Source organism: Vipera ursinii, assembly GCF_947247035.1.
Source record: "Vipera ursinii genome assembly, chromosome: 1".
NCBI lineage: Eukaryota > Metazoa > Chordata > Lepidosauria > Squamata > Viperidae > Vipera > Vipera ursinii.
Window position 1 is genome coordinate 335,905,332 of NC_139512.1, and position 12,387 is coordinate 335,917,718.

Genomic DNA, 12,387 nt, shown 5'->3' on the forward strand with positions numbered 1-12,387 from the left:
TGGACAACTGCTTGATTGAGATGATATGAGGTCTCCTGCCTTGAACAGGGATTTGGACTAGAAGACTTCCAAAGTCCCTTTCCAGTCCTATGATTCTATTTTTATGTAGGTTATGGTTACCCAATCTATATTATGCATTTCCTTGTAGAAACATATGGGGATAGGGACATAAAATAGCTTCCATGAAAAACTTCCAAGGAAGGAAGGAAGATTGTACAATCTGTCCAGACAGCACACACCCACACCAAGCAGATCCTGACTAATATACAACTTGCCACTGTTTTGCTTGTGAATTGCTGTGTCTTCCAGACCTACATGCTAGACTGAAAACTCCCATTATACCCTCTATGGCCTGCAGCCTACCACTCAAGGCTAGCATTTGTACTTGCGCAATAAGGCTATGCATTAAACATAAGTCCCCACAGCTCAAATGGCTGCAAGTCTAGCTACAAACTGAATACATGTGAATATATGTACATATGAAGCCACCACCCATCTCAAAGCTTTGCTCCTATTATTTCTTCACTTAGGTTGAATTCTGAATCCTTCTCCTGGAACTCACATTTGTTCCTGTCTCTTCCACAATATCCTTCCCTTATTATTTGACTCAGTTAAGTGCCTGATCCTTTTATTTCTCGAGGTTTCAACGGTTCCATCTTTGGCTTTCTCTCCATCTTGATCATCTCTCAAATGCCTCTAAGAGCAGTGGCGTAGCGTGGGTTGTCAGCACCCGGGGCAAGGCAACCGGAAGCGGAAATAGAGGGGCGGGCGGGCGGTGACGTCACGGCACTGCTGAAAAGACGCGCCCCACAGCGGCGTAGACTTTCCAAGAAGAGTCGCGCGCATGCGGGATGCTTCCAGGTCCCTCTCGAGGGCGGCTGGGCGGGGCTCCGACCTGCAAGAGCCACTGCATTCAAGCTCGCACGTGAGCCCCGCTAAATAAAGCCACGCATGCACACGAAGCTAGGCCGGCCGGCCAGCGGGTCCGTCTTCGCTCGGCCAAACCTGCCAGGGCGCCTGCGGGGCGCTTGCGGTTGGCCTGAGCCTGGGCGGAGAGTTGGCCGCTTCTATTTATTTTATTCAGTTTATGTGGCCGCCCATCTCACCTGCCGGTCTCATTTCGCTTTGCAAGAAAGAGCAGCTCGAGAGCGGAGCCAAGCCAACTCTGTGCAGCCCTTGGGGCTCCCTGAGCAGCTCAGTGCGAGCGCGCCCCCCCAGATGTTGCGTCCGGTGCGGCCGGCCCCCCCTGCACCCCCCACGCTACGCCACTGTCTAAGAGCTTCCAAATGCTTCCATTTCCACAGAACTGATGAACGGATTGGTAGAAAACCAGTCCACCTAGCAACAGGCAAGCTGGGTTTTTGATCTCTGCCCGCCCCCCATCAGCATTTCTTCCCAAGAACACAAGGAATTAAATGCACAAGATGGCATGAGCATCTTCCAACAGTCACCTGGAATAGAGCCCACAAAAAACTCTTCCCCCTTTTATTTATTTTTATGCAGTCTTTAGCATAAACCCTTTCATTTTATTAAGAATTAATATTTCATTTTCATCTCTTGAGATAGGGCAAATTTGGACAATGGTTATACAGGATTTCCAACTTACATAGTACATGCTCTGGGCTGGGCCTTTTTAACTCCTGCCTACCCAAGAGATGAGAGAAAGGAGCACCCAGCAGCCACTGTGTCAGGTTCAACACCTTACAAAGAACATTTGTCCTAGCATTTGGAACAGACATTTGCCCAGTTTATCAGCAAACATTGAGAATAAATGGGCCAACAGCTTCTAAGAGTGCTACCTCACATGGGTGAGCCAGCTTTTGCAAACTTTTAAACATTCCACACCTTGGAATCTCCCAACAAATAAAGCAAATAAGTCTTAGCTATCCTGTGTCACTAATAGCATTTGAGGAGCACTGAATACAGAGCTGAGATTTCAAATACAACGCTGGCAAGCTGCTGTGCTGTAATCAGTAATAATTTAATGCAATCACGGCAGGTATAAGAAGACCTGAAATACATGAAAGAGTCTCCTCAACTGGGGACTGTTCCTTCCAAGCAAAAATCAAAACACCAGGAACCATAAAAACAAATTATAGTAGCTGCATGGCCACTCTATAAAGGGAAAAGGACTCTGCAAGAGGCAACTGTGCAAGGAGTTTGCTACAACTGGGGGGTTGAAGAATAAAATAAGGTTAAAAGATACTCCCCCTCCCCCCCACATAGGCCGTACCTTGAATTTTAAACAGCTTAGGTGATGAGAGGGCAACTTATACCTTTGGGCACCAATTTGCCCACAGTCACCTTTGCTAAGCTCCTTGCTCCATTTTTTTTCCTTTTTTAAAATATATCCATTTTAAAGAAATGGAAATTTGGCACATTGCAAAGCAAAGTCCCTGCAACCAGCAGACATTTGGGTTCCCCACAGGAATTCTTAGAAAATAAAAGCGATGAATGACTGCAACTTAGTGCTCTTCTTGGGAAGGGTGCTCATCTGGAAAATTAATGTTTTGTAGCTGACCCCATTCACTATGACAGCCCCTCTGCAAATGCCCAAACATCTCTCCCTCATGGAGGTATTTTATTAGCAAATGATAAAACACATGTTATCATAATCCAACCATTTTCTAGTCTTCATCTCAATAATATTGAAGTATCTGTTGCAATCCAAGACTTGGTTCTGGTCTCAATCAATCAGAATAGAGCTGGAAGGGACCTTGGAGGTCTTCTAGTCCAACCCCCTGCTCAGGCAGGAGACCCTATACCATTTCAGACAGGTGGCTGTCTAGTCTTTTCTTAAAAACCTCCCGTGATGAAAACCTCCCACAACTTGCCTTTTTTCAGACTGTTTTTTCCAATCTTCAGTCCTACTTTTACATTTTAGTGCAGTCTGGAGGGGGGGGAGAACTTATCCTAGAAATGCTACTGCAAGAAACTCAATAAATAAGAAGTCTTCCTAAGGAGCAATTTCCAAGCTGAGCTCAAGAAACCACCCACGGAAAGGGGTTTTAATAGCCAGACAATCAAGAGATTTGGATGTCTCTGATATTGTCAGTTATTATGGTTCCCACTAGAACAGAGCTTATTTTGTTAATTCTATCATTTGTATTCCCTCTCTGGAACATCCAGTTCAGCTAAACTGGTGACCCTTTGGCTAAGATCTCCCAAAGGAACATAACAAATTAACAACAATTCCTGCTCTGGGGTAAAGCTGGAAACTGTAATGGGAGAGGGACAAACTGGGAATTCTCAGCATTCAACAAAGATAATTTCTATAAGTTTGGGGGGTTTATTTTAAGCAGGATAAATTAATTTTATTAACCCAACTTAAATGAAATGTACTCTTACGGGGCTCCGTGCACTGCAACGGTGCAAGGAAATATGTCAAGTAATCCACAGGGTTCACTAGGCCAGTCCAGACTCCCTTTAATTAATTCTCAACAAATGTAATTCAATTACTGCCAAGAAACATCGGGCAGGGGGATTTAAACATGTTGTTAATCTCTGTACTGTAGCAAAAAACAAAGCAAAACAGAAAACAATTATACTAGCATTTGCATTTGATCTTGGCAAGTATGGCATAAGACTCATCTTCCTCAAATCCCCCCATCTTTATAGCTGATATACAAATAATCTTCCATATTAGTCTTTTTTCCTGTGCATACACTTGCAAATCAACTGGGCTGCCTTTGCTACTGAAGAAAAATCTGCACGCTATGAATCAACATATCTAGAGAAAAGAGGAAAAACCTGAACACATCGGATACAGTAGTTGAGTGCCAGAATTTCTCTCTGTCAGACACGGAGTAAAGTCAATCAAATAATCCTTGCTACACTTTTCACATAGCAGGTCAAGTGATATAAATTGATAGGTTACATCCAGGAGTTTTATTGAGCAGATTATGCAGTCCAATTGTTTTCAACCCATCCATCTGTGTAACAAAATGCTATGCTCTAAATTGGGACACTTCCTTTATTATTGCTCTTAGTGCCATGCAGAGGTCTGGATTTGAAGAAAAAAATATGATCCAAAGGACCCATCAACATGCATGTAACATCTGTTGACAACCCTTCAAGTTCTCTTTTCCTTGAAACATACGACAGCTGTGGAGGGGAGCCATAAGCCCAGGAAAAAATACGACACCTTTAAGAAGCTGCCAACAGGTGCTACATGTGCACCTACGGATGTTCTGAGTCACTTCTCCCTTCAAACCTGGATTTCTACACAGCCCCTTAGATGCCAGACCGGAAAAGTATCCCATACAATTCTTTCCAGGGGTCACCAAGCCCACCAATAGTAAGAAAACAATGACTGAGCTACAACTTGCTTAAACATGCTTTCCTGTGGCATTAGATAGATTTTAGACCACAGAAAAGCTTGGTTTACAACTTTTAGTGGTTTAGTAAAAGATCTAAACTCTATCACAACTTTGAAGAAAATCTTCTTTTCACCTCTAAGGTGACTACCATGAGTTTCACCCTAACCGAAACCAGCTCCTTAATGGGAAGGACCACAATCAGCTCCAACCTATCTGAGTTTCTCTACAGAGTAAGAAAATGCAAAAATGACTATGTTGTGACAGAGCTGAGAACTGAATGGATGCAAAGATTACTTTGAAGGGACTTTTGTACAAACAGTTATTCTTTATTTGCTCACTGTGGTACACAATCCTCTTTTGATCTTACAGAATGTGGAGGACATTCTTTTCAGGGACCTCCAACTCTTCTTCACTCAAGATAAGTCACTGAAATCCCCTTTGAAAATTCATTCAAGAGCTTCCTTTTTCAACTGTATCTCTTGGCTTTATGCCAAAGAATCTTCCTGGCTCAAAGTCAAATGGAGAACTTTGCCAATCTGCCACATTGACTAATGCCTCTCAGCCAGTAGCTATGCCAACTTAACCATAACCCACTCCCAATTTCTCATTTCCACATTCCTCCACTTCAGTGGGTCAAACCCCAATTCTATTAATTGGTTAGAACAATTCTCTGGCTTTCTCCTCGGTTAAGTACATACTAATAAGCCAAGCATGTCGAATATGCCCAGCAGGAACTGTAAGGTCCAGTACATCCATCCAGACATCGCCTACTGTTGTTGGAGCGTGTCAGTCGTCCCCCCCCCCACCCCGCCCAAGATCCCTGCTGAGATCCCATCTTCTTACCTGGCGCAGGTACTTCAGCAGATCGGTTGCCTCCTCGTGCCTGCCTTGTTTCAACATCCTCAGCATATCTTGGATCAGGACGATCCGGCGATGGTACGGGGGGAGGCTGCCGCCAGCCCCTTTGCCAAACTTTTCACTCGATCGTACTACGAGGGACGCCAAGAAGTTTCCGCGCTCCCGAGAAGGCAAAATCCGTCGGCGACCGGCGGAGAGGGGACCCTGGGGGCTGCTGCTGCTGCTACTACCGCTACCGGCGGAGCCGGGCAGCGAGCAACCCTTGGTCTGTTTGGCGCCCATACTGGAGCAAAGCCCACTCTTCCTCCCTCTCTCTCTCTCTCTCTCTCTCTCTCCCGGCCTTCAGGAGGACATCCTCGGCTCCTGCCCAGAGAGAGAGGCTAACCCGAGCAGCCGCAGCGCCGAGAGGGCAGAAAGGACGGCGTCTCCGAGCATCTCCTGTCAGCCCCGGCGGATGGATGGATGCCCCTCTCCGGCGCTTCACGCGGGGCGAGCTGCTGCCTACCAGCCCGTCTGCTCTCGTCCTTCCACCCTTTCGCTCGTCAACCTCCCGAGCGTCCGCCTGCTAGCTTCGGGCGCAACTTCGGGGAAACTGTTGCACATCCGGACCGAGCGCAGAATGGGCGTCGCCGGAGTCGGGAGGAGGTATGCGCGGGCCGGGCGAGGGCAATCGCACCCCAGCCGTAGCGAGCCGCCAACGGCGAACGAGCCAGGCCGCCTCCCTCCTTCTCCTTCTCCTTCTCCCTCCTCCTCCCCCGCTACGATTCGCCTGGAGCTGCAACTGGGCTGGGCCAGTCACAACCCCTTCCTGGCTGGTCGCGTCTCTGCCTGCCTGCCTGCCTGCCTGCCTGCCTGCGCGCGCCCGTCCTTCTGGCTATCCTCCTCGCTCCGCCTGCCGAAGGGGGCGAAAATGCACAACCGCCGCCTCCTGTTTGGGCCGGGAGCACGTGACGAGCGTCTCTCTGAGCACGTGCAGAGCGCGCGTCCTCTCTGGCGCGAAAGGAGCCGAGAAACATCTCCTGGGGGCAGTGGCGTAGCGTGGGGGGTGCAGGGGGGGCCGGCCGCACCGGGTGCAACATCTGGGGGGGGCGCTCGCACTGAGCTGCTCAGGGAGCCCCAAGGGCTGCACAGAGTCGGCTTGGCTCCGCTCTCGAGCTGCTCTTTCTTGCAAAGCGAAATGAGTCCGGCAGGTGAGATGGGCGGCCACATAAACTGAATAAAATAAATAGAAGCGCCCAACTCTCCGCCCAAGCTCAGGCCAACCGCAAGCATCCCGCAGGTGCCCCGGCAGGCTTGGCCCAGCGAAGACGGACCTGCTGGCCGGCCGGCCTAGCTTTGTGCGCATGCGTGGCTTTATTTAGCGGGGCTCACGTGCGAGCTTGAATGCAGCGGCTCTTGCAGGTCGGAGCCCCGCCCAGCCGCCCTCGAGAGGGACCCGGAAGCATCCCGCATTGCGCGCGACTCTTCTTGGAAAGTCTACGCCGCTGCGGGGTGCGTCTTTTCGGCGGTGCCGTGACGTCACTGCCCGCCCGCCCCTCTATTTCCGCTTCCGGTTGCCTTGCCCCGGGTGCTGACAACCCACGCTACGCCACTGCCTGGGGGAAGGCGGGGAAGGGAGAAGGAGCGACTGAGCGGATCCCGGGTTTGCTTCCGCCGCCGGCGGGCGGGCGAATTCCTTCTGCCCTCTGGCTGCGCGCCGCTCGCCAGTCTTTCGGGAAGTACCGTCTGAAAGCCGCGGCACGCTCTCTGCCTTCTCTGTCTCTCGAACTCCCCACCCGAAGCCTCGTTCCCATCGCGCCGACAGGGAGGCGGGTTGGTCCAGCCCCGCCCTTCGATTAAAAAACAAAACCGGTTGAGGCTTCTTGCTTCGCAAGGACGTCGTGATCTCTCGAGGTCTGAAAGCCTCGTCTTGGGGAACGGGGGCGGCTGCCGAGGGACCTCAAGGCAAGAGGTGGTCCGTTGAGTAGCTCACTGGTATTTCAGGTCCAGTGACTGTGAAGATGCTCAGTCATGGTTGTCCCGAAGTGCTTTTTTTCAAAAGGCAACTGGACTTTTGTTTTTCCTTGAAGACGTTTCGCTTTCTCATCCCAGAAGCTTCAAGGAAATACAAAGTCCAGTTCTGAAGAAGCTTCTGGGCTGAGAAGCGAAACGTCTTTCAAGGGAAAACAAAGTCCAGTTGACTTTTGAAAAAAAGCACTTTGGGTTAGGTCAGGGGTCGGCAACCTCGGCTCTTTTATGACTCGTGGACTTCAACTCCCAGAATTCCTGAGCCAGCTATGCTGGCTCAGGAATTCTGGGAGTTGAAGTCCACGAGTCATAAAAAAGCCGAGGTTGCCGACCCCTGGGTTAGGTCCAGTGAATTCAGACAACCCGCTAACCCCGAGTTGCAAAAAAATAGGTACTTCATTGCATAACTCATGCTGAAACATTTGATTCAATTGCTAAGACAATTTTTGGTTTCCCACAAGATAACCAAAATTACCCAAACTCATTTTAGCCTAGATTAGCATACTGAATTCAGGCTATCTACTCTGTGAATCCTTATCAATTTTATTCAGATCCCGTCTTTTCTCTGAGTGTTGGATGGGGGGAGTCTTGACTAGTTTTATTCTCTGGTAGCTTTGACTGAGAAATTCACTGAAATCAGATAATTTTGTGGGCAGATTGCTATTGCTTATCTCTTAAAACTAAGAAGTTCTATTTGTGGCCCTTTAAATAACTCGGGACGTTACAACCAGAGTTTTCCTTCAGAATATTGTCTAACTTAATGATTCAATCCTACAAGTCAGTGAGCCACCATAACACCACTTTAACCTTTTGATACCTTTGGATCAATCCTAACTCCCCAGAACTGCCTGGACAAGTGTCTGCAATTTGCTTGCAAGATTTCAAAAGTGATTTACCATTTTCATAGCTAGAAATGAGGGTGTTTTTTTTTTAAAAAAAAGAAGCAGCAGATTTCTTCTAACTAGTCTTAGAAGATTTCATTCAGCATTGCTGTGTGGTTTAGTGCTCTAACTATAGTATTACAACAAGTCTTCTCTGCATTTACCTTACCCTTCAGTTTTCAGCTTCTCTGAGATTCACTTTTAAAAATGCTATTCCAAATCCCATGGAACCTCCTTTTGCTTTCCTAGTCAGAAATAATGAACAGTATACATATTGTGAATTGATTTTCCACTGGGAAATATTATTTGAAGCAACCCAACAACACTCCCAATTATACAGAGCTGAGACAATCAAAATTATCAAAACGGACATCTCTGTTAATATCTGTACTACAACATTTGTTCATGAAACAAAGCCTGTCAGGCGTGAAGAATCAGGACATGTTAAGTTCCAGTTAAGCTAATTTATTACTCATGCTTATACACAAGAATCTAGTCAACTAACAGTCAGTATTAAATTGGCATTAGATAAGAGTTAATGGAATTTGGGGGGGGAGGGGCGGACTTGGATTGCTTGTGGGAACATAAGGACTCCAGGCTAATTCCTTTCTTGACTCCACCCCAGGCTCTCCCTCTTCTCTTACAAAGATGTAGCCGACCTTGAGTAATGTTAGAAAGCAGTATTGGGCTTGGATAAGAATTGCATAAAGCTCAGCAACCTTAGCTAAACTGGGAGATTAAAAAGACATCTGAATAAGCCACTGGCAAACCACTTCCGTTTTGGTCCCTGAAAATAATATGGGTGTGTTCATGGGTATATAACCATACATTTCATGTTTCTGAAACATACATCTTTATAGGACAAAAGCTTCTAATTCTGGCATCTATTCCCCATTCTAATGTCAATGTACTTTTTTTGAAATTACTTTCAAAATTAGTAAGAAACTTCTCAAAATACTCAGGCTGACACAAGACTGCAATTATAAACTGTAATGTCATAATGAATATTTGATCCTTTAAGGTTCCAGCCATGACAGTATTCTAAGGTTCAAATATAACTTTGTAAATATAACTAATTATGAAATTATACTGTGGTATAAAAACATTAATACCAAATGAATTCCAAGATCCCAGAGGATTCTCCCCCTGCTTTTCAGAGGAACTTACAGAGTTGAAATGAAATAAGACATGAGAGCACTTCTTTCACTTCTAGAGAAAGAAAAAGGGCAAATTTGGCCAGAAATAGATTAAGAAACTTTATTAAGGTTTATATGAGGACAATTCGGAAATAAACCTCTGTTTGGTTATCAATGACAGACACTTGCAGATACAGAACTTTTCTTATACACATTAGAAAACTACAGCATTACATTACTTTTTGACATAATCGCCATTCAAATTGAGGCACTTGTCATAACTTCTTACAAAGTTTGAAATTCCTTAGCAGGCGAGCATTATCGTAAACAAACACCATGGTGGTGCCATAGAAAATCCCGCCAAATGTGAAGATGCCAAAGGAGTGCTGCTAGTGAAGTTCATGGAGCGTTGTTCGACCATCAATTCAGAAGTCTACTGTGAAACATTACGAAAACTCAAGACAAGCCATCCATAACAAACGTTGAGGCATGCTGACTTCCGGTGTGGTGTTGGTTCACGATAATGCTTGCCCGCACATCACTAGACGCACCCAAGTACTTTTGAAGCAGTTCCGTTGTGATGTTTTTGATCATCATCATCCCCCCCATAGCCTCAGATTTGGCACTAAGCGACTACTACTAAGGAATTTCAAACCTTGTAAGGCGTTATGACAAGTGCCTCAATTTGAATGGCGATTACGTCAAAAAGTAATGTAATGTTGTAGTTTTCTAATATGTATAGTAAACGTTCTGTATCTGCGAGTGCCTGTCATTGATAACCAAACGGAAGTTTATTTCCAAATTGCCTTCATACCATGAAAATAAGAAAGGCAAAACATAGGTATTTTTCCACTCTATTTGCATCAACAAATTGCTCTTTGGCAGTCCTGTTTAAGGTAGCCCATTCTTCTTAGATAAGAGTGGGTCAGATTATTTGACCTTTGAAAGGACTTCTTGAGAAACCTATTGGATAAGGTTGTTTGGATTTACTCAGAGTTGAACTCTACCCATCCACGTCCTGTGGTTATCTGAAATGAGTTTAGCCTATTTGTCCCGAGGAATGGACAGAGCTTGGATGGACTTTGAGTGTAGCCACTTGTGTATCAGATCCATGTCCTTCCTGGGTTGCACAAGGGCCAGGCCTCCCAGGAGGTTGTCTAGTCATTGGTGAATTCATTCTTAAGTGAGGTTTCCTCCTTAGGGAATCATTTCTGAGCCATTTCCAGCTTTCCCTTGGGCAGGGTTGTGGAGAAAATGGGCAGGCTGCAGCTTCAGAATGCTTTAAATCCAAGGTTTTCTGGATCTCTTTTAGTTGTGTTTCAGGCCTGATCATAGGACCAAAACAATATTGATCACCCCTATGGTGGGACTAGGGTGGGGGTGGAATAGCCATCCTGACCCTCTTTGATTTCTTGGTGACCCTTGATACCACCAGTCATGGTGTCCTTCTGGATGTGTTTGATTTTACAACTGGGAGACATGATATGCTTCCTTTTCTCCAAGTTGGTTCCAAATCTTCATAGTGTGGGGAAAAGGAGAGTCATTGACCCCTTGCTTTGTGGGTACAGGTACCTCTCTGCACCCACTTAACATCTACAGCACACGACACCACTGAATGAGGTCATTGCTATAGAGCTGGGTATCATCAGGTCTATCCAAGCTGTCTTGGTATCTCAAAGGGTATGGATCAAAAACAGACAGAGAATTAAAGTTATCAAGACTGATTAACTATGGATTTTGAGGCCTCTTGAATCTAGGGATTTTCTATCTTTGGTTCTGAATGTAGTTGTACACCCCATTGGCCTTACCATTAATTATACTAATAGATCTAGTATACATTTTGAGGGTATTCCTAATCTCAGTTCCTCCTTGAAGGATAGGTGGCAGTCATGGTTTGGGGGATCTTCACATAAATCCATCTTATGCTTCAGTTACTCCAATTCCTGGATCAGCAGGTTATATTCACAGTCCCTCATATTTCAGTTTCCTTGTCTAGATTCCCTTTTGTTGTACATTGAAGACCACTTTGAAACTACAGCTGGTCCAGAACGCAGCAGCATAATTAGTACCTTGCTACACCCACATAGCATTGCTACTTTGTGAGCCACACTGGTTGCCAGCAGGCTTTCAAGTGCAAGTCACTGGTTATCAAAGCACAGAACCTGGTTATTTGCAAGATCATCTATTTCTAATTATTTCAACCTGGTGAATAAAATCCGATAAACTTGGCATGCTCAGAGTCCTGTTAGACAGCATCACCACCAGATGGATTCGTAGCTGGCTGACCGACTGTACTCAGCATGTGGTCCTCAATGGAACCGCATCTACATGGAGGGAAGTGTGTAGTGGAGTGCCCCAGGGCTCTGTTCTGGGCCCAGTGCTCTTCAACATCTTCATCAATGATTTGGATGAGGGGATAGATGGGGAACTCATCAAATTTGCAGGCAACACCAAGCTGGCAGGAATAGCCAACACTCCAGAAGACAGGCTTAAGATACAGGAGGATCTGGACAGACTTGAACACTGGGTGCTATCTAACAAAATGAAATTCAATGGTGAAAAAAGTAAGGTTCTACATTTAGGCAAGAAAAACCAAATGTACAGGTATAGTATAGGGCAGGGGTCGGCAACCTAAAAAAGAAAAAGAGCCACTGGGAACCGGTTCCATCACAAATTAAAAAAAGAGGGAGCCGTGTGCGTGTGTCCATGCACGCGCATGCGCAAAAAGGTTTTTTGCGCATGCGCGGACGCACGCGGCTGCCATTTTTTTAAAAATGAGATGGAACCGGTTCCCGGTTGCCCGATGGCGACGGCCCGTCTGCAAAGCTGCCGCTTTCGGCAGCTTTGCAGACGGGCCGTGGCAGCTTCCTCAAAGAGCGGCGCCCCTGCCCATTCCGAGAGGTGCGCACGCACCTCTCCGAACGACCGGAGTTGCGCGCGCACCTCCCCAAACCTTTGGGGAGGTGCGCGCGTACCACCGTGCGAAGGGGCAGCGGCGCCGCTCTTTGAGGAAGCTGCCGAAAGCGGCAGCTTCCTGAAAGAGCGGCACCGCTGCCCGTTCGCGCGGAGGTACGCGCGCACCTCTCCAAAGGTTTGGGGAGGTGCGCGCGCACCTCCGCCCATTCGGGGAGGTGCGCGTGCACCTCTCCAAACGGGCGGTGCCACTCTCCATTTGGAGAGGTGCGC

The 12,387-nt window shown here is 46.7% G+C and overlaps 1 protein-coding gene across 1 annotated transcript in view; it reads right to left on the reverse strand.

Moving 5' to 3' along the window:
• The window catches only part of LRRC75A (leucine rich repeat containing 75A), a 50,190-nt gene extending 44,240 nt beyond the window's left edge, over positions 1–5,950 (reverse strand). Inside the window, exon 1 of the mRNA XM_083362586.1 lies at positions 5,163–5,950. Coding sequence (XP_083218712.1) covers positions 5,163–5,459 — 297 coding nt within the window. The 5' untranslated portion in view covers positions 5,460–5,950. The remainder of the gene's footprint in view (positions 1–5,162) is intronic.
• Between the last annotated feature and the right edge of the window lie 6,437 nt (positions 5,951–12,387).